The following is a 24,365-nucleotide window of genomic DNA, read 5'->3' as shown; positions in this document are numbered from 1 at the left end:
CTATACTCATACTACGAGACTGAGTTACTGAAACAGGTCAAGCAGCAGCCCCAGAACCAATCTGCTAGAAGAGCTGACAGTACCAACAAAAATGTCATCAGTAATCCAAATCACTTTTCTGTCTGCTCTCTACTATACAATCTGGGGGCACAACAGAAATCTCAGTGCAATTCTACACTGTGGCATCATTATTACCCTGTATTGCATCTGGTTTTCATTACTTTTCTGTTGTTCCACTACCTTAAATCGAGAGACACTGAGATTTTTCCCCTCAGTGCATCTTTCTGCCATCAACTTTTCTTTCTATTGCTTGTTTTTATGTGGCTTACCTGAATAAATAATGTGCTTGTGCACCCTTCCCAACCCATTAATGCAAATAAACCACTGCTCTTGATGAACCAACATTCTGATCATACCCTAAGCCCTCCAGGTTTTTACAGTTGCTCTCCAGACACCAAATAATGCTCTCAGCCTATGTGCATGCATGGACAGGTATCAGGTTTTGTTTTGTTTGGTTTTTTTTTTTCTTTTGTATTTGTCTTCTGGCTCTCCTAGTATGCCAATGTCACACTTTTAATATTCAATGGGCTGTCCTGCAGAGTTCCTCTGTTTCCTTTTATTTACCTGTGTAGATTTCTCCACAAGCTCCAACCGCTTCCTATACAACCAAATCCTGCCCTTCAAGGAAAATGAAGCAGGGCCCTACAGGCTATTAGGTAAAGGAAGAAAATATTTCTTCCTTGTCTGTCCCTTCCACTGACAAATCACTCCTGAGGATCTCAGTTGAACTAATTTTTCCAGTCTTGTCCAACATCTTTGTCGGTGCCATGGACAGTGGCATTGAGTGCACCCTCAGCAGGTTTGCTGATGACACCAAGCTGTGTGGTGCAGCAGACAGGCTGGAGGGAAGGGATCCATCCAGAGGGACCTGGACAGGCTGCAGAGCTGGGCCCAAGCCAACCTCAGAAGGTTCAACAAGACCAAGTGCAAGGTCCTGCAGCTGGGTTGAGGCAATCCCAAGCACAAATACAGGCTGGGCAGTGACTGGCTGGAGAGCAGCCCTGAGGAGAGGGACTTGGGGGTGCTGGTGGATGAGAAGCTCAACATGAGCCAGCAGTGAGCACTTGCAGCCCAGAAAGCCAACCAGAGCCTGGGCTGCATCAAGAGAAGTGTGGCCAGCAGGTCAAGGGAGGGGATTCTCCCCCTCTGCTCTGCTCTGGTGAGACCCCACCTGGAGTACTGCATCCAGTTCTGGAGTCCCTATTACAAGAGGGATATGGACATGCTGGAAGGTGTCCAGAGAAGGGCCACCAGGATGATCAAAGGCCTGGTGCACCTCTCCTATGAGGAGAGATTGAAACAGTTGGGGCTGTTCAGTCTGGAGAAGAGAAGGTACCCAGGAGACCTTCTTGTGGCTTTCCAGTATCTGCAGGGGGCTACAAGAAAGCTGGGGAGGGACTTTTTAGGATATTAGGTAGTGACAGGACTGGGGGGAGTGGAATAAAGCTGGAAGTGGGGAGATTCAGGCTGGACATGAGGAAGAAGTTCTTCCCCATGAGAGTGGTGAGAGCCTGGAATGGGTTGTCCAGGGAGGTGGTTGAGGCCCCATCCCTGGAGGTGTTTAAGGCCAGGCTGGATGAGGCTCTGGCCAGCCTGATGTAGTGTGAGGTGTCCCTGGCCATGGCAGGGGGGTTGGAACTGGATGATCCTTGTGGTCCCTTCCAACCCTGACTGATTCTATGATTCAGTTACAGGAGCCTGAGCCTTCAAAAAAAGCCACTCAAAGTTCACAACACACTTAAAATCATAGAATCAACCAGGTTGGAAAAGACCTCAGAGACCATCAAGTCCAACCTATCACCCAACACCTCATGACTAGCTAAACCATGGCTTCAAGTGCCACATCCAATCCTTTTTTGAACACCTCCAGGGATGGTGACTCCACCACCTCCCTGGGCAGCACATTCCACTGGCCAATTCCTCTTTCTGTGAAGAACTTTCTCCTCACCTAGTATTGCTTTAAGCCTTAAATTCACGTCATTAATTCTTCTGCAATAAAAAGCAGCATATTGAGGAACAGGACAAATCAAATAGATGTTGTTATTTTTTCAATTTAAAAATTCTTATTTATCTTATCAATCCTCTATCCTATTTTTATACTCCTCACCCTTTGTTTCAAAAGCTATTTTCACTCAACATTCTTACATTTCATGCGCTCCAGCCATCGACTGCCTTACCAAACCTTACCTCTAGTGTGCAACTCACACATGCAACAGTGTTAAGAGAGCACAGAAAAATGAGAAACAGAAAGGGATCTGAAAGACTGAATTAGCCATCTCTCCCCTCCAAACTGAAATAAGCAGGCCCATGCATCCCAACTGATCATCTGAACTGATTCTTCAACACCTTCACTAGCAGGCTTCATGACCTCCCGTTGCAACTGCTTTCAGTGTCTCACCATGCCTACACTCACTCACTTGGTTTTATCCTGTCTGTTTTGCTGCAATTTAAGCCTGCCATTTCCTCTCCCACCCATTACAGACAGAGTGAGCAGGTTAATTCTTGCTACAGAAACCCACTTTTGAAAGTGGCTCTTCACGCCTCCCTTCAGTCTGAAGAGCTCTGAATTCTTCTGTTGCCCTTCACCAGTCACACATTTCCTACAGCTCTGATACATCTTGCCATTTCTGTCCACCCACCTGCCCCTTGCTCTGTTTCCAACGTGTGGTGCTCAAAACTGGGCACCCCATTCCAGTTGAGGCCTTGCAAATGCATTGTAAAAGGAAGGGTTGCTTCCCATGGACTCCTGTGTTTATACACTGGAACATGACATTCACCCTGGCCAATGGTATTCCCCAGGGATCAGTACAGGGTCCTGTTTTGTTCAGTATCTTCATCAATAGGATATTGATGGAGGGTATAGAGTGTACCCTCAGCAAGTTCACTGATGATGCAAAACTGGGAGGGGTGGCTGTCACCCTGTCAGGCTGTGCTGCCATCCAATGAGATCTGGACAGTCTGGAGAGCAGGGTGAAGGAGAACCTCATGAAGTTCAATAAGGACAAGTGTAGAGTCCTGCACCTGGGAAGAAATAACACCATGCACCAGTAGAGACTAGGGTCATCCTGATGGAAAGCAGCTCCACGGAGTAAAACCTTGGAATCCTAGTGGACAGCAAGTTCATCATGGGACAGCAATGTGACCTTGTGGCCAAGAAAGCCAATGCAGAATACTGGGGTGCATCAAGAAAGGTGTGTCCAGCAGGGCTAGGGAAGTTCTTCTACCTCTCTACTCTGCCCTGCTGAGACCACACCTGCAATCCTGTGTCCAGTTTGGGGCTCCCCAGTTCAAGAGAGACAGAGACCTGCTGGAGAGAATCCAAGGGACAGCCATGAGGGGACTTGAGCATCTCCCCTGTGAAGAGAGACTGAGAGCCCTGGGGCTGTTTAGTCTTGAGAAGAGGAGGCTGAGAGGGGATCTGATCAATGTCTATCAATATGTGAGGGGTGGGTGTCAAGTGGAGGGGGCCAGGCTCTTTTGGGTGGTGCACAGTGATAGACAAGGAACAACAGGTTCAAGCATGAACATAGATTTCAGCTCACCATGAGGAGAAACTTCTTTCCAGTGAGGGGGACAGAGCCCTGGAACAGGCTGCCCAGGGGGGTTGTGGAGTCTCCTTCTCTGGAGACTTTCCAAACCCACCTGGATGCATTCCTGCCCTAGGTGATCCTGCTTTGCCTGGGGGGTTGGACCAATGCTCTCTGGAGGTCCCTTTCAACCTCTAACATCTGGTGGTACTGTGGTACTGTGCTGTTGTGGCTGTGGGTGCTGGTAAAGCCACTGCTCCCCAGCTCTTTTGCTCTGCATGGCTGGCTATCTGTGTGCTCTATGTGCATTTCCATCTCTACAGGCTCAGCTTGGAAACCAGAGACCACAGCAGACTCACACCTATCAGGTTAAGAAGATGAAATCTCTTTAGCCTTAAGGCTAATCCACTGGATTTGGTTTCCCTTAAACAATATGCTCCCACCTTCCAAAACCTCCCACCTCTGTCCTTACAAAGCAGAAATTCCTTGCAAAGAACATGTTTTAAAGAAATTAATCACACTGTAGAAGTTTGATGCTTCTAAGTGATTCAGATTGTGAATGTTGCTACTGCCCTAAATATGCAGGCACCTGAATTTTCAGTTATTAGCCATAACTTCCAAGTCCAGCATGCCCTGACACTGTTGCCACAACAAATTACTTCAGTTTAGGTTACAGATTTTTGTCCTTTTACCATGTTAACAACAAAGCCACTCAACAGGCACAGTGTGCAGCAAGTGAAAACTGTTATCAAGGCAGGACAGAATTTTTCACTTAGTTGCTTAGAAGACAGTATGAACAGGTAAAAGTAACACCAAATCAGCACAGCAAGGGCTTTCTGATTTATAAACTTACAACCTGTCCTGCCTCTGGTTCTCACTGCAATACTTGGGCAACTCATCCGAGTTACACCAAGAAATTGTTCATTTAACCTTAAAAGCGATTTTAAGACTTAAAGACAGATATTCACAGTCTCACAGTATATCAGAGATTGGAAGGCACCTCAAGAGATCATCAGGTCCAACCCCCCTGCCAGAGCAGGATCACTTAGGGGAGTCTGCACAGGAATGCATCCAGGTGGGTTTGGAAAGTCTCCAGAGAAGGAAGCTCCACAACCCCCCTGGGCAGCCTGTCCCAGTGCTCTGTCCCCCTCACTGGAAGGAAGTTTCTCCTCCTGGTGAGCTGAAATCTTCTATGTTCTAGTTTGAACCCATTGTTCCTTGTCTTATCACTGTGCACCACCAAAAAGAGCCTGGCCCCCTCCACTTGACACCCACCCCTCACATATTGATAGACATTGATCAGATCCCCTCTCAGTCTTCTCTTCTCCACACTAAACAGCCCCAGGGCTCTCAGTCTCTCTTCACAGGGGAGATGCTCAAGTCCCCTAAGCATCCTCCTGGCTCTCCCTTGGATTCTCTCCAGCAGGTCTCTGTCTCTCTTGAACTGGGGAGCCCCAAACTGGACACAGGATTGCAGCTGTGGTCTCAGCAGGGCAGAGTAGAGAGGTAGAGTAGAAAGGAGTGATCTGAAGAGCATTATCTGACTCATCATTGTCATCAGGAATGGGGACCCAAAACTTGGACTGTTTTTCAGGCTAACATCTTGTCATGAGTTTGCAGCAGCCTGCTCCACAATAAGTTACTGATTAAGTTACTGTGCCTGTACAATTGAATGCAGTCTCCACAGATATGCAGAGGTGCAGGTCCTGTGGGAAGAGGGTACCTGGTACCAAGAGTCTGGACACATCAAGTATGACAGATAGCTTCCCTGTCCCAGTGTCCCAGCTTATTCCTTTGGAATGAAGAATCCTAACTGCTGTCAAAAGAAATTGATACCCTGGTGTTGCTGAGGGAACCATGTTCACTAGGTGAACTCCGCCCATTGTAATATATAATACCAAAACACACCTCCTGGCCAAAAGCTACCTGCCTCCAAGGCAGAACATGCCTTGGACAGGCCTCCTTGGGCCCAGACCACACCTCAGACACTGCTCCTTGGGCGTGTGTGGAAGCCTTCCTCGTGGAGGGCACGAGGGGCAGAGAGAAGTGGAGCTGGTACATTGGCAGGTGTGAAATTGATTATAAAAGACATTTCCATCACACCATCACACTCCCTAGCAAGGAGACTTGGAGAGCTTTCCCCACCAGGACCAAGAAAGGATGGGAAGGACCAGCAGCACTGGACCTGGGACCAGGGAGATGTCTTTGGACCCTCACATTGGTTGTAGCTGTAAACCTCTGTGATGGCTTGAATCAGAACAAAACTGGTCAAAAAGAACCAAGGGGTTAACATGGCTATTTTCCCAACACAGGAGTGAGGGAAAAGCAACACACAAAAAACCTGGGATTGAGACCAAGAAAAAAAAAAAAAACAAGTGAGAGAAGAATAGAGCTTACTGATCAAAAATCTGATAAACATGGTACAAAATGCATCATTACCTGAGCCCATCTGCAGAAGCAGCACGGTGCAAAGAAGCAAAAAGCAGAAGCATGCAAGCCAAAAACCACTCCTCCATCCCTCCTTGTCCCCCAGCCAGCCCAGCAGAAAAGGCCAACACCCAAGAAGCTGGAACCCAGAAGCAGCAATTGGAACAGGAAATCTCCCATGCTGCAATCTGAACTTCAAGCCCCATGCTACTTTGCTCCAGTCAGCACTTCCATTTTTGAAGCTGGGATGACTGCAGCGTGGTATGAATAACAGCAGCAGGTTCAGCTTGATCCATGACATTCTCCCCCCCTTATTCTATACCACCTGCATCATGCCCAGCAACAATCAACATCAAACAGTGTACATCACACATCAGTCACTGTCCACTCTCACTCAAAGGGAGATTGCTTTGCAGTACACAGAGGACTGCTCACTGCCGATGCTCTGGAGCTCCACTCTGTTCCACTGCAGTCTGGATCAGTCCATGACTGGTCCAAATGGTGGGGCTGTTTCCACCCCTGGGGCAGTCAAGTGGGGCAGTTGAGTCCAGTGACTCCTTCCACCCCTCCAAGTGAAAGCAAACTGTGGCTTTGTTCCAGTGCTCAGCTTCCAACGCATGCAGGAGCAGAGATCCCTCTGTCAGACCAGAAATACAGACAGCTTCCACCTCTCCAACCTGCCAAACCATCAGTTCTGTACAGTCCAACAAATCCACTTGTCCCTCTCCTCCATCTGGTTGGAGGCAGGGCCCCTCTAACTCTGACTAGAATCACCTGCACCTTGTGAGGATGCTTTGGGAGTCCTTTCAGAAGAATCAGAAGCAGTATCAGCTTGTCTGCTCTCCTTGGATGATTTTCCACTGGAAGCTGAGGCAGCATTCTTTGGGGAAGAATTCCCCTGTAATTCACCTACTCATGCAGCTAAGACTGAAGTGGGTCCCACGTCCTCATGACCTCCCCATGGTGAGGCAAATGAAACCACAGGGTGCTGGGGTGTGTACTCCCCAGATTCTCTCCCTCAGAGAGGGGAGCACTGGATCCTCGTGGCTGAAACACAGGACCTTACAGGTGGGGAGTAGAACATGTTCTTCTTGGGGTGATGGAGCTCCTAGGACAGTTTCTTCCCAGCTGAAATACAGGCCTGGACACTGGAAGAGAGATTTTCTCCCTGGAATTGCTGAGGCCTTCTGTTTGCTTCATCCATTGTCTGTCCTTGGCTATCTTCCAAACCCGGAGATAAGAACTGTGTGAGTAGCTCTGGCTCTTTCTCTCGTTCCCATAATGGCCCTTGTTTGTCTTTTGCAGAAGAAGCTGCTTTCCCTCTAGGTTTCTTTTTCCATACATGGGGAGCTGGTACTGGCACAGACTGATTTTTTTTCTGCAGCCAGAGACAGAAGGGAGGTTGTAGCCAGGTGGGGGTTTGTCTCTTCTCCCAGGCAACCAGCAGCAGAAGGAGGGGACAGAGTCTCAAGTTGTGCCAGGGGAGGTATAGGCTGGATGTGAGGAGGAAGTTCTTCACAGAGAGGGTGATTGCCCATTGGAATGTGCTGCCCAGGGAGGTGGTGGAGTCACCATCCCTGGAGATGTTCAAGGGAAGCCTGGATGAGGCACTTAGTGCCATGGTCTGGTTGATTGGCTAGGGCTGGGTGATAGGTTGGACTGGATGACCTTGGAGGTCTCTTCCAACCTGGCTGATTCTATGATTCTAAGATCTTTTGCAGCAGCCCTGTCTGCTGGGCCAGAGACCTTCTCTTGCTCCTGAGCACTCTGAACACTGGTGAGAAGATTTTGATATGCATGTGCTAACCCCCAACACACTGCACAGATTTCTTTCTCTCAGGAACTTCCAGACTGACTACAGACTTTTCCCAAACATTTCACCAGCTTGTCAGGATTTTGCACCTGCTCAGGGGTGAATTTCCAAACCACCAGAGGACTCCACTGCCCTAACAATTTACTCAGACATTCCCATACACCCTGCCACTCATCATTATTCAGCATCAGGGCAGATCTCTCAGTGATATTTTTAGAGCTCTGGCCTGCTGCTATTCAATACAGGAGCATCAGAACTGCAAGCCATTCTCTTGAGATAAAGCTTGTCACCAGAAGGAATATATACAAAATGCCAGCACACTAGAGCCAGCTGCTAGCAGAAAACAAATACTCCAACATAATGAACACAGGACAGGGAAAAAAAACCACTATAAAACTCTTTTAACAAGCTTCAAGCCTTAATTGAATCCCCTTGATATGTCTTCATTATCACAGTCCTTTCGTGTGCTGCCCAAATCAACTGTGTTCATGCCTTGAGTACTGTGTCAGCTTAAGGAAGATGTTAAGTTGCTGGAATGTGTCCAGAGAAAGGCAACAAAGCTGGGGAGGGGTCTGGAGCACAGCCCTGTGAGGAGAGGCTGAGGGAGCTGGGGGTGTTTAGCCTGCAGAAGAGGAGGCTCAGGGCAGACCTCGTTGCTCTCTGCAACTACCTGAAGGGAGGTTGTAGCCAGGTGGGGGTTGGGCTCTTCTCCCAGGCAACCAGCAGCAGAAGGAGGGGACACAGTCTCAAGCTGTACCAGGGGAGGTTTAGGCTGGATGTTAGGAAAAAAATTTTTTCCAGAAAGTGAGATTTGCCCTTGGAAAGTGCTGCCCAGGCAGGTGGTAGAGTCACTGGAAGTGTTTAAAATAAGACTGGATGAGGCCATGGCTTAGCTGATTAGATGGTGTTGGGTGATAGGTTGGACTTGATGATCTCAAAGGTCTTTTCCAACCTGGTTAATTCTGTGATTCTGTAATTAAGACAGATGCTTTTGCTGCCTCATGTCAGTGTGCCAAAATGTGTGATGATTTGAATCTGGGTTAAATTTGGCTGGTGCTGGTCTCTCCTCACAGATGATTAGTGACAGAACAAGAGGGAATGGGCTCAAGCTATGACTGGGTAGGTTTAGACTGGACATTAGGAAGAAGTTTTTCCCAGCAAGAGTGGTCAGGCATTGGAATGAGCTGCCCAGGGAGGTGGTTGAGTCACCAACCCTGGATGTGTTTCAGGGTGGTTTGGATGTGGTGCTTGGGGCTACGGTTTAGGGGTGAGCCTTGTAGAGTAGGGTTCTGGTTGGACTTGGTGATCCTGAGGGGCTTTTCCAACCTGAATGTCTGATTCTGTGATTCTGATCAAAATGGGTCAAACCCAATCAGTGGGTTAACCTGGATATTTTCCCAACAAAGGAGCGAGGGAAAAGTAACACACAAAAAAAAACCCCTGGGATTGTGCAAACAAACAAACAAACCAACCCAAAGACAAAAAGAAAAAAGTGAGAGGGGAACAGAGTTTACTGACTGAAAATCAGATAAGCATAGTACAAAACACAGAATTACCTGAGCCTATTTGCAGAAGCAGCATGGTGCAAAGCAGCAAAAAGCAGAAGCAAGCAAGTCAGAATAAATCTAGCCAAATCTAGGGAGATCAAGGTACCTTAATGGCAAAAGGAAGAGTAAGGAAGGTGTAGGCCCCCTCTGAAGGGAAATTGGAGATGGGAGAATGGGTGACAAGTGATGTGGAGAAGGATGAGGTTCTCAAATGACTTCGTTACCTCAGTGCTCACTGGCAAGGGCTCCAGCCACTCCTGGAACCACAGAAGATAATGGCAGGGGCTGGAAGAAGGAACTGCCCATTTTAAGTGAAGATCAGGTTTGTGACCATCTGAAGAACTTGAAAGTGTACAAGTCCACGGGACCCGATGGGATACATCCACAGGGACCGAGGGAATTTGTGGACAAGGTCAGTAAACTGCTCTCTAGTCTGAGGAAGTCCCCACAGACTGGAAAAGGGGAAACATTATTCCCATTTTCAAAAAGGGACAGAAGGATGACCCAGGGAAATACAGACCAGGCAGTCTCACCTCTGTGCCTGGTAAGATCATGGAGCAAATCCTCCGGGAGGCACTGCTGAGGGAGAAGAATAACAAAGAGGTGATTGGGTACAGCCAGCACGGCTTCACCAAGGGCAAATCCTGCCTGACAAACCTGGTGGCCTTCTGTGACAGGGTCACAACATTAATAGATGAAGGCCCAAGCTGGACCTGAGCAAAGCCTTCGACACTGTCCCACACCACATCCTGGTCTCCAAGCTGGTAAAATCTGGGTTTGATGGATGGACCATACAGTGAATAAAGAACTGGCTTGATGGTCACACCCAAAGAGTGGCTGTCAATGGCTCCATGTCCCAGTGGAGGCCAGGGACAAGTGGAGACCCTCAGGGATCAGCACTGGGACCATTCTTGTTCAACATCTTTGTTGGTGACATGGACAGTGGCATTGAGTGCACCCTCAGCAAGTTTGCTGACAACACCAAGCTGTGTGGTGCAGCAGACAGGCTGGAGGGAAGGGATCCATCCAGAGGGACCTGGACAGGCTGCAGAAGTGAGCACAAGCCAACCTCATGAGGTTCAACAAGACCAAGTGCAAGGTCCTGCATCTGGTTGGGGCAATCCCAAGCACTGGCATAGGCTGGGCAGTGATTGGCCTGAGCGTAGCCCTGAAAGAAAGGCCTGCGGGGTGCTGGTGGATGAGAAGCTCAACATGAGCCAGCAGTGAGCACTTGCAGCCCAGAAAGCCAACCAGAGCCTGGGCTGCATCAGGAGAAGCATAGCCAGCAGGGCGAGGGTGGTGATTCTCCCCCTCTGCTCTGCTCTGGTGAGACCCCACCAGTTCTGGTGCCTCTATGACTGGAAAGATCTGGAGGTGCTGGAAGGTGTCCAGAGAAGGGCCACCAGGATGATCACAGGGCTGGAGCTCCTCTCCTAGGAGGACAGAATGAGAGAGTTGAGACTGTTCAGTCTGGAGTAAAGAAGGCTCCAAGGAGACCTTCTTGTGGCCTTTCAGTATCTGAAGGGGGCTACAAGAAAGCTGGGGAGGGACTTTTTAGGGTACCAGGGAGTGATAGGACAGGGGAAAATGGATCAGTTTCCAGTTTTATTAAAGGCAGAAGGAAAGATGATCAGAAGATACCCTCCGCCAAGATATATCAACCAATTCTCCAGCACGCAGAAGAATGCAACAGATTACATGCTGGACTTCAGTGCAATTTCTCACGTCTAGCACTGTCCTCACACCCTTGCCCCATTTCACCCCAAACTGATGTGAGGGTAGTATTAATCACCTGAAATCAGTTTACAGAAGAGTGCCTAAGTGTAGGCTGTGCTGGTAAAAAGAAGATTTCAAACTTGAACAACAAATAGACTTCAAACAGAGTGGAAAAGGTTTGTACCTACAGTTCAAAAGGTACCCCCAAGAACATGTTTCATTCAAATTCAAAATTCAAACTCCTTCAGGCAGTTTGCAAGGGTTTTTTTTTTTTCCTTTTTAAAACAACTTCCCTGTATATTTAGAATGCATTCAAAATGTGTTGTTCCCTCTGTACCTACAATGGCAGGCTATATAACATGGTCTTTGGCAAGAATTGTGTGGCATTTCCTCAGGAGGAATTCCTAGTGAAAATGGTTCGACACAAGGTATAAACACTCACAGACCAGGGCTGTCAAGTCCTTGCATCTATAAACTACCAGTGGCTTCCAGCAGCAGCATGAATGATGCTGCAAGTGCACACTGGTGGCTCACGTTGAGCTTCTCATCCAGCAGTTCAAGAGAGACAGAGACCTGCTGGAGAGAATCCAAGGGAGAGCCATGAGGATGCTTAGGGGACTTGAGCATCTCCCTGTGAAGAGAGACTGAGAGCCCTGGGGCTGTTTAGTCTGGAGAAGAGAAGACTGAGAGGGGATCTGATCAATGTCTATCATATCTGAGGGGTGGGTGTCAAGTGGAGGGGGCCAGGCTCTTCTTGGTGGTTCACAGTGATAAGACAAGGAACAATGGGTTCAAACTTGAACAGAGAAGATTTCAGCTCACCATGAGGAGAAACTTCTTTCCAGTGAGGGTGACAGAGCACTGGAACAGGCTGCCCAGGGGGGTTGTGGAGCTTCCTTCTCTGGAGACTTCCCAAACCCACCTGGATGCATTCCTGTGCAAACTCCCCTAAGTGATCCTGCTCTGGCAGGGGGTTTGGACCTGATGATCTCTGGAGGTTCCTTCCAACCTCTGATACCCTGTGAATCTAGGGTACAGTATTGATTTGTATCACCAGAGCTTTCCCAATATTTCATTTTTAAACAGAAGGTGCTCCTACATTTAGCAGCTGAGTTAACCAAACATTTCCCACCTTTCCTCACCTCATTTGCTTTTCACCTGCAGTGTTTTGTGCTTGCTTCAAATGAAATTGTATTTACAAGGCCTGTATTAGTTAGTCACTTGTTGAAACCAGTATTTTGTATGTAATGAGTATACTATTTTTAGGAAAAAAAAGTAAAAATGAATGTGCTTTTAAATTTAAAGCAACTTTTTTGTGTGTGTGTATTACCCTGTTCAGATGGTTACTACCCACATCCATCTTTGTTCAGGTGACATAAACTGCACAGGTCAGTCACAGCAATACCAAGGGTCACAGAGGGAACAAGCAGAAATGCTCTCTCTCCCCAGCTGCATCACAGCTCATTTGCTACAAGAAGCCAACTACGACTAGAGGGAGGAATGACAGAGAAATCTGAGACATGGATCTGTTCTTACCCAGCTGATCACTTGGTGATTTTGTCGCTGCACATTTCTGCAGACAGCAAGGAGGATATGGGATGAAAAAGTGAAAGGTGATTACAGAGTGCATGAGCTCCTTCTCCAGAGAAGCAGAATAACAAGTGCTTCCCTCCAGGTGAGAGACAAGCTGCAGAACATACAAGTCCTCCAGGTTGTTCTTCACCTGTGTGCAGACCTCCTGCATAAGTCATTTTAACACTTAAGGACTGGTTAGACCTTGTGCTGTCTTCTGCTGTCAGGCAGATCCCTCCTTCAGTGAGCCTTCAGCAGATGACAACACATGATGATAAGGAACACTGACAATAAACCACACAGAAGCAATTAAGTTCCATGACAAGAACGATACAGCATGTGAATCATGAAGCAACACTTTGACATAAGTATTCAAAAAAATCCTCCTCCAGAGGGCATTCAGAGCAGCAGCTGGACCAGGCTCTTGTTCCAACAACTCCAACAAAGTTTCTTGTTCTTCCTTTCCCAAATAAAAATGCTGCTGAAACAGAGGACTGGCCTTAGGGAACTGAAGACCCACCTTAAGCCTATTCAGGGATTTTCCTATCTCAGTGCTCAATTGCTTTATTGTTTTCCCTCCCTCTGCAGACTGCACTGAAAAATGTTGATCCAGCACAGCATTCCAGGGCAAAACAGGTACAAGCATAAGGTGCATTGTATCTAATGCCACCCTTCCCCCAAATCTTGGAAAAAATAAACAAAAATGCATCATAACCAGAACTAGAAGACTGAAAATTTTTATTTGTACTTAGCACATACAGGACAGATGGAACCAAATATTAAAAGATAGCATTTGTAAACAAACACATTTCATAAAAAGCTATCTACTGTCAAATTTGCCTTTTTTTTGTGGAAAAAAAATTCATAGTTATAGCCATTTATGTGTAGTTATCAAAATCAAGTTTAAAAACTACTTCATTTTTAAAAATAGCCCAGATGAAGACTCATTTGTCCCAAGGACTTCAGACACACCACGAATGTAAGGCCTAATTAAAACAAAAGCAGGAGCAAAGATGGCACTATGATTTCCAGTTAAAAACAAACAAACAAACAAACACACAAACAAAAAAAAAAATACCCAAACAAAACCCCCCAAACCAAATAAAAACTGAAACAACCCAAAACTGGCAAGTAGTTAAAACATCAACCAAGTCTCTTCAAAGACCTAGGTTTGTAAAACACACATCCAGCTTTGCAAAAGTCTACCTTTAAAAAAAAAGAATACATCTATTTCACTGCCCCATCCTCATCTTGCAGTGTGGGCCAGCTACAAGCTGCGTTTTTGAATCCACTCACAGAAAAGTTACCAGTAGGTAGTTTTTATGTGATTGTATAGTTCACTTCCATAATCATATTAAAAATAGGAAGACAGCAGCACCCTTTTAGCAAGGATTCTTTTTTAACATTCTTGCCTTTACAGCAGCAGGGTTTTGGGGAATGCCTATTAATATCACAAGTAAAAACAAACAAACAAAAAAAGGAATACACATACTGCATGAAGTTTATTATAGTGCTCTTTCCCTATGCTTGTTCTCACAAGCACCTCTATTTTTGCTGCAGAACACAAAAATTAAAAGCAAATGACAGCCAAATCTATGACTACTTCAGCAGGCTCCCTTTGTTGGTGGTCCACAAGTTATTTCCATTGTGTGAATTCCGTTTTTCCCTCCCTCCAACATCCTACTGGCACGTCAACAAAAAAAGTTTCTCAAACTTCATCTATGAATTTCAGTCAAAAGAAACAAAAATAATATAAATAAGGTGCAAATGGCTGATTTTCAACAGCAGGCAGAGGGGCACAGATTCAGTACTACAGAAGAATGTAAATCCCCAGAAACAGGTCTGGGTCTCAGGCACTGAAAATTCTTACCAGCTTTCACGAAAGGCTTTTCAAGATCTGTTACCAAAGACACAGAAAAATCCTTTTCATGAGAATGTCCATGAACACTAAACCAAGGATGGATGCACAATCAAAGACACACATTTTATGCACAAGCCACTTTGAATATTCTGCAGACAGACAAGGACCATGGGATGCAATGATCATCTAAGGTGGCAGGTGAAATGAAGATGGCTGCTTTTCAGAGAGTCGTCATGAGTTTATCTTGGTACATCATGCTTTGGACTCCTCCTAAATTCTTCTGGTTTTGTTCCTGGATATACTGTAAATTGCTGTCCTCTCCACTTGTAAGGGGTATCCAGTATGGCCTGTCATCGTGATAGGGTGGCCTGTACCATTCGCAGTTATTGGTTAGTGAGAGATGGAAATAAACTTGTGAGTGCTACACAGTACCATGAATTCATCCAGCAAGTGCTAAGCATGCATAGGGTGTGATAGGCAGCTAGTGGTACAGGAAGGAAAGGATGACAGACTTATAGGTCTGATGCAGAACCCACCGAAGCAAATGGGAATCAATTACAGCTGATCTCAAAAGGCTTTGACTCAGAGCCCCAACATTAAAAACTCTCTGTTTTAAAGCCTGCTGTGCATCAGTGCCCCTGAATCCCAGAGGGATGGTAGGGAAAGGCTACAGGAAACTTAAATGCATACAACTCATTAGTAAAATAAACCATACATATCATGCAAAAAGTTGAGCTCGTGAGAATATATCCTTAAGGTCTTAAAAAAAAGAAAAATTAGGAAATGTAAGTCTATTAAGAACGCAACTTGCTCTTCTGTAAGTATTGCCATTGTTCATCATGGGTGTGGTTAATTACACTGAAGCAGTCTGTAAGTTACATAGTCACATTTTGTTAAGGTGGACAAGGAGCAATGGATGGAAGCTGCAGCACAGGAGGTTCCTCCTCAAACACACGGTACAAGACCACTTGAACAGGCTGCCCAGAGAAGTTGTGGAGTCTCCTTCTCTGGAGACTTTCAAGGCCTGTATGGATGTGTTCCTGTGACCTGAGCTATGGTCCTGCTCTGGCAGGGGGGTTGGACTCGATGACCTCTTTGGGTCCCTTCCAACCCCTGACATCCTGTGGTCCTGTGAACACCTAGACTCTCTCTCTAGTGCAGGTATTTCTGTGACTGTGTAGTGAAACTTGTGAAGTATTACGAGGAAAAATATTTTTTCCTTATTTGTTCATTACTTATTGTTACTTAGAGACATGAACCTTAACCACTCTTACAATGTGTCCTGAATCATGGGTGGGGAGGTAGGAAAGTGGGGATAAATAAACAAAAAATGGAATAGTCTGTAGGATGCGTGAGTCCTGGATGTGTTTAAAGGTTCTTTAGACATGGTGCTTGGGGCTATGGTTTAGGGGTGAACCTTGTAGAGTAGGGTTCTGGGTTGGACCTGGTGATCCTGAGGGGCTTTTCCAACCTGAATGTTTCTGTGAGTCTGTGAAACCACAGTATTTAGGATTCCCATATTACCAAACTGAAGTTACACTTTTTGTTTTGGTAATTTCTCTTTATGCTAGTGCAAATACAAGCAGGTTAAGACTTTACCTTCCTTTGGAGATACTCTTGAGTTATATACTGATGACTGTTAACTGGAAGTAATTTTGTAAGAAGACTGAAAAGCAACTACAAACCATTTCAATGGATGGATTTTACGAAGACTGAGACACAATTCCACATTCTCTTTCATAAATTATTCAACACAAAACACACATAACATGTATTTATTGCACATGTAATTTAATTTCAGCCCTTGGTTCATTCTGGACATGGATGTCCAACAGAAAGAATTTCCTGCATCTGTGCTTTGATCATAGTCAGATGGATTAAGCTTTCTCATATCAAACTCTTCAAGAGGTTAAATGTCAGCCCTTCCACTCTGACTCCAAGTTAGAATAACTTAAAGTTTCCACTTGAATTACCTATTTAAAAGTGACTACCTAACTGGGACAAAAATTCTGATCACCTTTTCTACCAAGCTTGCACAACTGAGTTTTTAAGTACATTTTTTTAGCCTCACAGACCTAGCTATAAAAAACAACACTGTTCACATTTCCCTGACCTTAATCTTTGCCCAGGCAGTGGAAGGGTTGCCTACACAGACTACAATCCATTATTGTGCTTATTTCTAATACCACTCTGCTCCAGGGTGAACTGTTTGACTTTAAATGTTACAAGAGTAGTATCATAAATAAAGGAATCTTTATAAAAATTTCAGCAACCCCCTCAAATGATTTATAAGATCATTAACCTCTCTTGGCAATCTCTCTTTTGTAATGCTAAATCACACATTTTTAACTGCACACAATTAAACAGAAAAGTAAACCCTAAACCCAGGAAGAATCTTGAATATCAAGTACAGGTCAAGTTAATTACCCAATTTAAAGTCTGTTTCTAGCATAAATTCAGTATCTACTTTTACTGCTGCACGCTAGGAGTTTTGAGATGACAACAAGTATGGCTGCTTCTCTGACTAGTAAGTATTTCTAATGACATACTTGCCTTTATTTTGCATTCCTAGACTTAAACTTGGACCAAATTATCTTTTCATCCATTTTAAGATGATCAGACTCATCTCCAGAGCCTGCCTACACTAAGAACAAAATTTATGTAACCTGAGGTCAGAATATAGCAGAACTTAAGTTGAACAGGAACGATGGTTCCTGTCCTGACATTTTCCAGTCAAGACAAGAATTATTTGTCTAAAAAGCTAAATAACCTAAAAAAAGGTTATTTTTTAATCTGTGGATAAAACGGCAGCTGATTTTTATCATGTGTGCACAGACACATACCCACCAGCAGGTGCATGCCTCCCCTGTGCATTCCAACAAGCTGGCTCTAATTTGAATTGAGTTTGATCCTAAATTTCTTTTCACTGAATTTGTCTCATTCCTAGCTACAACATAAAAGGTAGTAGTGTAGCACTTACAGGAATATTTTTGTGCAACAGTTCTCAACAACTCAGTGTCCTAATTTCATTACCATTAATTTTATTTTGCCATATACATTTCTGAAAAAGATGCAAAAAGTGCTGCAAGAAGCTGTTCACTCATAACTTAAGTTTATCCTAAAAGGAGTTTTGTTTTTTTTTTTTCTGTCTTAAGAAATCAATACTGATCAAATTGCCATTAGTTTTATAGAAGCCACTGATCATCTTCTCCATCCAATTTATTCCCTATAGAAATACACTGAAGCTGTATTTCAAATTCTGAATCAAAACCATATTTTTTTCAGGTTGATTTATCAAGGAGATTATGACATTCCAATGCAAAATTTAAACAGAAATTATTTAATACTGCCTCTAAATCACGAGATTAGATGTGATTTAGAAACTCAAACTTGTGCAGAAAATTAACCCATATCTGCACCAAAGCTTTCTGCCAACAGATTAAGAAAGAAGTAATTATCATTTTTCACAAAGTGAAGACTGCTTACCTCATATTCACAGGTGTGTGTGGATGCCAGTGTGGCTGACCAGGATGTATATTAGCATGATACTGTGGCTGCAAGTGAAAACATTGAACCTGGTTAATGAAATCATATAAAAACTCCCTAATAACTTTACTCTTCTATTTGCCTGGGGTCACGAGGAACATGCTCCTCACTGTTCAGACCTTATCCCATGCCACTGAGCATACACATCAGACCTCTTGGCAATGGACTTGCTTGTTAGGGCACAGCCATGGGAAAATAAAAAGAGAATTGCTATTTCTGGCACATCAAAAGAATGTAAAGTTTTAATCAAAGGTGGAGAATGAGAAAGGTTGCTATTATAATTGCAGTCTTCAGAAGGCCACCTACCTTGGTGGCAACATTTCTCTCTCATGTCAATATATATAATAATGAAGAGGTGATTGGGTACAACCAGCACGGCTTCACCAAGGGCAAAGCATGCCTGACAAACCTGGTGGCCTTCTATGACAAGGTCACATCATCAACTGACAACTCAAACTTCTGTCGTGGCCTTCCAGTATCTTAAGGGGGCCTACAAGAAAGTTGGGGAGGGACTTTTTAGGGTCAGGTAATGATAGGACTAGGGGGAATGGAACAGAAAATAGAAACGGGCAGATTCAGATTGGATGTTAGGAAGAAGTTCTTCCCCATGAGGGTGGTGAGACACTGGAAGAGGTTGCCCAGGGAGGTGGTGGAAGCCTCATCCCTGGAGGTTTTTGCAGCCAGGCTGGATGTGGCTGTGAGCAACCTGCTGTAGTGTGAGGTGTCCCTGCCCATGGGAGGGGGGTTGGAACTGGCTGATCCTTGTGGTTCCTTCCAACCCTAACAATTCTAGGATTCTTTGGACCTTGAAGAAGAACTGTGAAACAAAAACACTAGTGAAGCTTTTAATAAAAACACATGCTAAGACTTAAGTTCTCATGCACACAGTTTGGATGAAGGTACAGCTTGCTTCACCAGCAACACTGACTGCTAGTACCACAGATGAAAAAGGGGTAAGTTTTTTCCCTGAAGTGTATAAAGGAGCTTGCTGAAGAAAGAACCAACAAACAAACATTTGATTAGCAATTAACTCCTTAAATGTTGTGATGAGGGAGATAGTTGAAACTCTGAACCTGTCCAAGGATCATCCAGTGTAAGAGGCTGCTCTAGACAACAGCTTATTCACAAAGCAGTCTCCAGTGGGCATATTTGCAGTCCTGAAGGCTTTCATCTTTCCTTCTCTTTCTCAGGGAAAGAGAAGGAAAGAAGGTGGCAAACAGAGGGTATTCAGCTTGCAGAGTGTCCAAGAACACAGAGGAACACACTCTCTCCAGCTTCCTTTTAACTCCCAATGTGATGCTGTTTATTTCTGAAACCCCTCAGAGAGTCTCACCTTAGAGTAAGAAGAAGTAGCTGTACTAATTAGAGACAGCAAAAATAGGAACATGACAATATTCTCCTTAACAACTGTTATGATCTTACCTGGTAGTTATGGACTTCAGGTGTATTTTTAGCACTGAGGAAGGCAAAAAAAAAATAAAATTAGCCATATTGATTATGCAAAAGCTATGTCAACAAGAAAGCTGGGGAGGGACTTTTTAGAACATCAGGTAGTGACAGGACTAGGGGGAATGGAACAAAGCTGGAAGTGGGGAGATTCAGGCTGGACGTGAGGAAGAAGTTCTTCCCCATGAGAGTGGTGAGAGCCTGGAATGGGTTGTCCAGGGAGGTGGTTGAGGCCCCATCCCTGGAGGTGTTTAAGGCCAGGCTGGATGAGGCTCTGGCCAGCCTGATCTAGTGTGAGGTGTCCCTGGCCATGGCAGGGGGGTTGGAACTAGATGATCCTTGTGGTCCCTTCCAACCCTGACTGATTCTATGATCCTGTTTCCTATACTTCAGGGTTTTACTTCAGGGTAACTTCAGGGAAGTATTACAGTGAAGTAAAATTCATACTCTTAAGGACATGAGTATTTTATTCAAGGTATACGCCATAGCAATTACAGTGCACCAAAGAGGGGTGCAAAATGTTTTTCTTCATTTTACATTTATGAAACAACAGAATCACAGAATTATTGAGGCTGGAAAAGACCTCATCAAGTCCAGCCTATGACCTAACACCACCACATCAGCTAAACCATGCCACCAAGTGCCACATCCAATCTTTTCTTAAAGACCTCCAGTGATGGTGACTCCACCACCTCCCTGGGCAGTCCATCCCAGTGCCTAATCAGCCTTTCTGTGAGGAAGTGCTTCCTAATATCCAACTCAAACCTGCCCTGCCACAGCTTCAGGCCATGCCCTCTTGTCCTGTCTCAAGCTGCCTGGGAGAAGAGCCTGACCCCCACCTGACTATAACTTCCTTTTAGGTAGTTGTAGAGAGTGACAAGGCCCCCTTTCAAGGTCTCCTTTCAACATTTATGTCAGTCTCAACATTTATGAAATAACATTAGATAAGTTAGTATAATAGCAGTGCACAGAAAGGAAATCTTTCACTTTAGTCTCATCTCAAACACAAAAAGCAAAAAAAAAAAAAGTAAAAAAAGGAAGCACTAGAATGTCATAGGGCAGTCTCTACAAAGACTCTGATGCTGCATGAGACATCCCAAAACAATTAATCCCACACCAGAGATTTTGTTTCAACAAAAGGTCTTCAGACCAATGTTAGAAGTGGTCTTCAGAATCCTTTTTGCTTGCTCAAACAACAGCAACTGAGAGGTAGAGAGATCTTGGAGAGTTACTTACCACAGTTGTGCTGCCTTCACTGGATTGTTTGCTTAAAAAGAAAGAAACAAAAAAAAAAAAAAAAAAAAACCTTAAGGTAAGTGAAAAAAACCCTTATAACTTGTGAAATATCAGTCATTTTACAGCTATTTTGGTTGGGATGTGACACAACAGCTGAAGAAAATCCTCACAGACATATTTGCACAAATACATAAGAATTACAAGCGCTGTGCTTCCTGCAATTCCTGTGTGAGTACAGCAAGTATGAGGCAGGGGACAAACCTCCCTCTGCTCCTCCAAGACTCAAAGTCCATCAAAGATGACAGCAAACAGAAGTATTCTTCCTAAATGTCACAAAAGAAGGACTTCTGGCTGAGTAAGTTCTGCACAAACAGAACACTACTTCTCTCATCTTGCTGTAGCTACCATGTCAGTACCATTGAGTCCCTTGGAAGTAAGAATCTACCTCTTGCAAAAACTTTGCATTTTACAGAAACCAGAGTATTCCTGAAGCTGCCAGTGGCCCTTGTCTTATTATAGTGAACAATGGTAGACTAAAACGCCCATAAACAGGGAACAGAGGAAGGCATTGAGGAATCTTGTGCAACAAGGCCTTGGCTTATGCTTTGGACAGGCTGGAAAGAAGAGTGAAGAAGGCAGTTGAGTAACTTAGATGTATCATTTCTTCTTCTTTACAAACAGCATTATTTTTCAAGAGCATTGAAAAACTGCTGAGTGATACAGCTGAAAATTCAAGTCTGCTGAATGCAGAAAGTGGATGACAAATGCAATGAGACACTGTAGAACCTCGAACAGACTGAGCTAGGAGAGAATGCAACGCTTGAGGACTGCCACTAGGTACAGGTCTTAATGACCAAGAGATGTGTGAAAGACAATAACCTGAAGGGAGTTTTCAGACTAAGTAAACACACTGTTAAACCCTCTTGGAGGGAAGTATCTGGGTATGATAGAAGTTCTGCCTGTCTTCTATGCACAGAGAACTAAACTGAGAATAAGCTACACTTACTCTCTTCTCTCTGATCTCACAGACCTAAGTATGGAAGCATTAAAACCCAAGGTATAAACCAGCAGGTCTGAAAGATCCTGTTATTGTAAAACCAGAGTTAAAATAATCCATTCTTCTACTTATGAAATCATCTCCACTTACCATTTGACTCTGCTGTATCTCACTGTATTTAACAAACTAAATCATTATGCATTTCCATAAAAAGCTGACATGTACAACGGAAGGAGGGGGTGGGTTTAAAGCTTCTAGAAAGCATCTTTGCCTGCCAGTCTTTTTGCCCTGGGCCAGGGAGGTGATTCTCCCCCTCTGCTCAGCTCTGCTGAGACCATACCTGGAGTACTGCATGCAGTTCTGGAGCCTCTACTACAAGAGGGCTATGGACATGCTGGAAGGTGTCCAGAGAAGGGCCACCAGGATGAGCAGAGGGCTGGAGCACCTCTCCTATGAGGACAGACTGAGAGAGTTGGGGCTGTTCAGTCTGGAGAAGAGAAGGCTCCGAGGTGACCTTCTTGTGGCCTTCCAGTACCTGAAGGGGGCTGGAAGTGGGGAGATTCAGGCTGGATGTAAGGAGGAAGCTCTTCCCCATGAAAGTGGTGAGAGCCTGGAATGGGTTGTCCAGGGAGGTGGTTGAGGCCCCATCCCTGGAGGTGCTTAAGGCCAGGCTGGATGAGGCTCTGGCCAGCCTGATGTAGTGTGAGGTGTCCCTGGCCATGGCAGGGGGGTTGGATCCAGATGATCCTTGTGGTCCCTTGCAACCCTGACTGATTCTATTATTCTATAATGCCAGGAGTACTTTTCGTGGAATTGACTGAGGCTGATATTCTAGGAATGCAAAGACATCCTAAGGGAATGTCAGCACACCCTGCTGCATAGAGCAGCTCTGTCTCCAGACTCAAATGGTACATCATTTAAAGGTGGTTGTCATGTAATGCTTGTTTCCTAGGTTTTTCCACATGGAAGAAAAATCTCAGCTTGTAACAGTGTGAGAGCTGAAATCCCTGTCCCACACCAACAATGACCAGGCTAGCTCAGTCTGGAAGCAAATGAAAGCTGTATTTACAAGCAAAACTATAATCTATGATGAAATGCAATGAATATGTACAAATAGACACTACTCACAACATTTACAAATATGTGCAATCAACAGAAAAGCACAACCAAGCTCCCTTCTCTTTCCCCAAGGGGCCTTCCCCAAGGGGCCTCCCCCCCCCAGCCAGAAGGAATCCCCCCAGACCCCCCTGGCAGAAGGCAGAGAGTCAAGAAGCAGAGAGGCTGTTAGACTTAGCTTGTCAAGGTCAGTCTGTTACCTTCAGCCAGAGAAGAAGCAGCAGCCAGACAGAAGCTGAGACTGCCCCAACTCCCCAACCTTGTTTTGAGTAGTGATTCTTAAACATTTCTCTCTCTCCAATGGAAGTGTTTAGAACAATCATTATTTTGCTTTTTTACACCCAAGAGTGAGTTATTTACATTCTTTCATGTTCTCTGCTCGAACTTTGTGAAGAAAAATTAAAAAACCCATCTTATAACCATCACACAGCTTAAGCTCTGAAGGACAAATGGCGAAACCACAAAGGAAAACAACTCCTTGTCATTCCATTTCAACTCCCAAGGAAAGCCAGTTAAGGTCAGAGTCTAGATAGGTGAGTAACAGCCAGGAAAGCAGCAATAACTGCACATTGAGACTGCTCAGTGACCCTGAAACTATCTTGCCAGATAAGCAAGCTGGCAAGGCTTTTGTACACTGAACCACTTTACAGGACAAATGCACTTCCTTAAAGAAAACGTTCCATGCTTTCCCACGTTTAGTTTGATGCAACCTTTCTTTTCTCCTCAGCAGGGCAAGAAAGTAAACCATAAGAATCTCCTTCTCCACAGATGGGCGATAGACAAATTAAGACCAGACAGAAATGAAAAACAGCAGATGCCAACAAGAGACTGACTCTGGAGGAAAAAAAAAAAAACAAACTCCACATACATTCTTGTTTTTCGGGTGTCACAATACATTTTTATTTTTATACTGTGGTACTGTGATGATTTTAAGACTGTCTTTAATTTTTCTGGTCACAAAGTTCGAGCTGAAAAGTGAAAGAATGTAAATAAATCACTATTGGGTGTAAGAAAGCAAAATGATGATTATTCTAAACACTTCCATTAGAAAGAGAGAGAGAAATGTTTACAAATCACTACTCAAAACAAGGTCGAGCAGTCAGGCAGTCTCGCAGTCTGTCTTCTCTCAGTCTGCCTCCTGCTTCTTTTCTGGCTGAAGATGACACAACTGATACTAATACTGACCTTGACAAGCTAAGTCTAACTAACCTCTCTCTGCTTCTTGGCTTTCTTTCCTTTTGCCTGCTCTGGGAGGTGGGGAGGAGAAGAAGCATGCCCCCCCACCTCTTGGGGGGCCCAAGGGGCTTGGTTGTGTTTTTCTGTTGATTGTACATATTTGTAAATGTTGTGAATAGTGTACATTCGTACATATTCATTGCATTTCATCACAGATTGTAGTTTTACCTGTAAATACAGCTTTCATTTGCTTCCAGACTGAGCTAGCCTGGTCATTGTCAGTGTGGGAGGGGGATTTCAGCTCTCACACTGTAACAGCTAATTA

The 24,365-nt window shown here is 44.7% G+C and overlaps 1 protein-coding gene across 2 annotated transcripts in view; it reads right to left on the bottom strand.

Moving 5' to 3' along the window:
* The window catches only part of EPB41L4B (erythrocyte membrane protein band 4.1 like 4B), a 213,965-nt gene that overhangs the window by 91,755 nt on the left and 97,845 nt on the right, over positions 1-24,365 (bottom strand). The window contains exons 13-16 of one of the 2 annotated variants that reach the window (XM_054381649.1): positions 20,752-20,782; positions 19,492-19,525; positions 18,010-18,077; positions 14,744-14,891 (exon numbers count right to left, since the gene is read on the bottom strand). In XM_054381649.1, the coding sequence (XP_054237624.1) occupies positions 14,744-14,891; positions 18,010-18,077; positions 19,492-19,525; positions 20,752-20,782 (281 nt within the window). Of the gene's footprint in view, positions 1-14,743; positions 14,892-18,009; positions 18,078-19,491; positions 19,526-20,751; positions 20,783-24,365 lie in introns of those variants that run through there. The other variant, XM_054381648.1, reaches the window with a different exon arrangement.

This window comes from Indicator indicator, chromosome 6 (genome assembly GCF_027791375.1).
Source record: "Indicator indicator isolate 239-I01 chromosome 6, UM_Iind_1.1, whole genome shotgun sequence".
In the NCBI taxonomy this organism is placed as follows: Eukaryota; Metazoa; Chordata; class Aves; order Piciformes; family Indicatoridae; genus Indicator; species Indicator indicator.
Note: the sequence above shows the minus strand (reverse complement) of the source record. Positions and strands in the feature narration are given on the sequence as shown.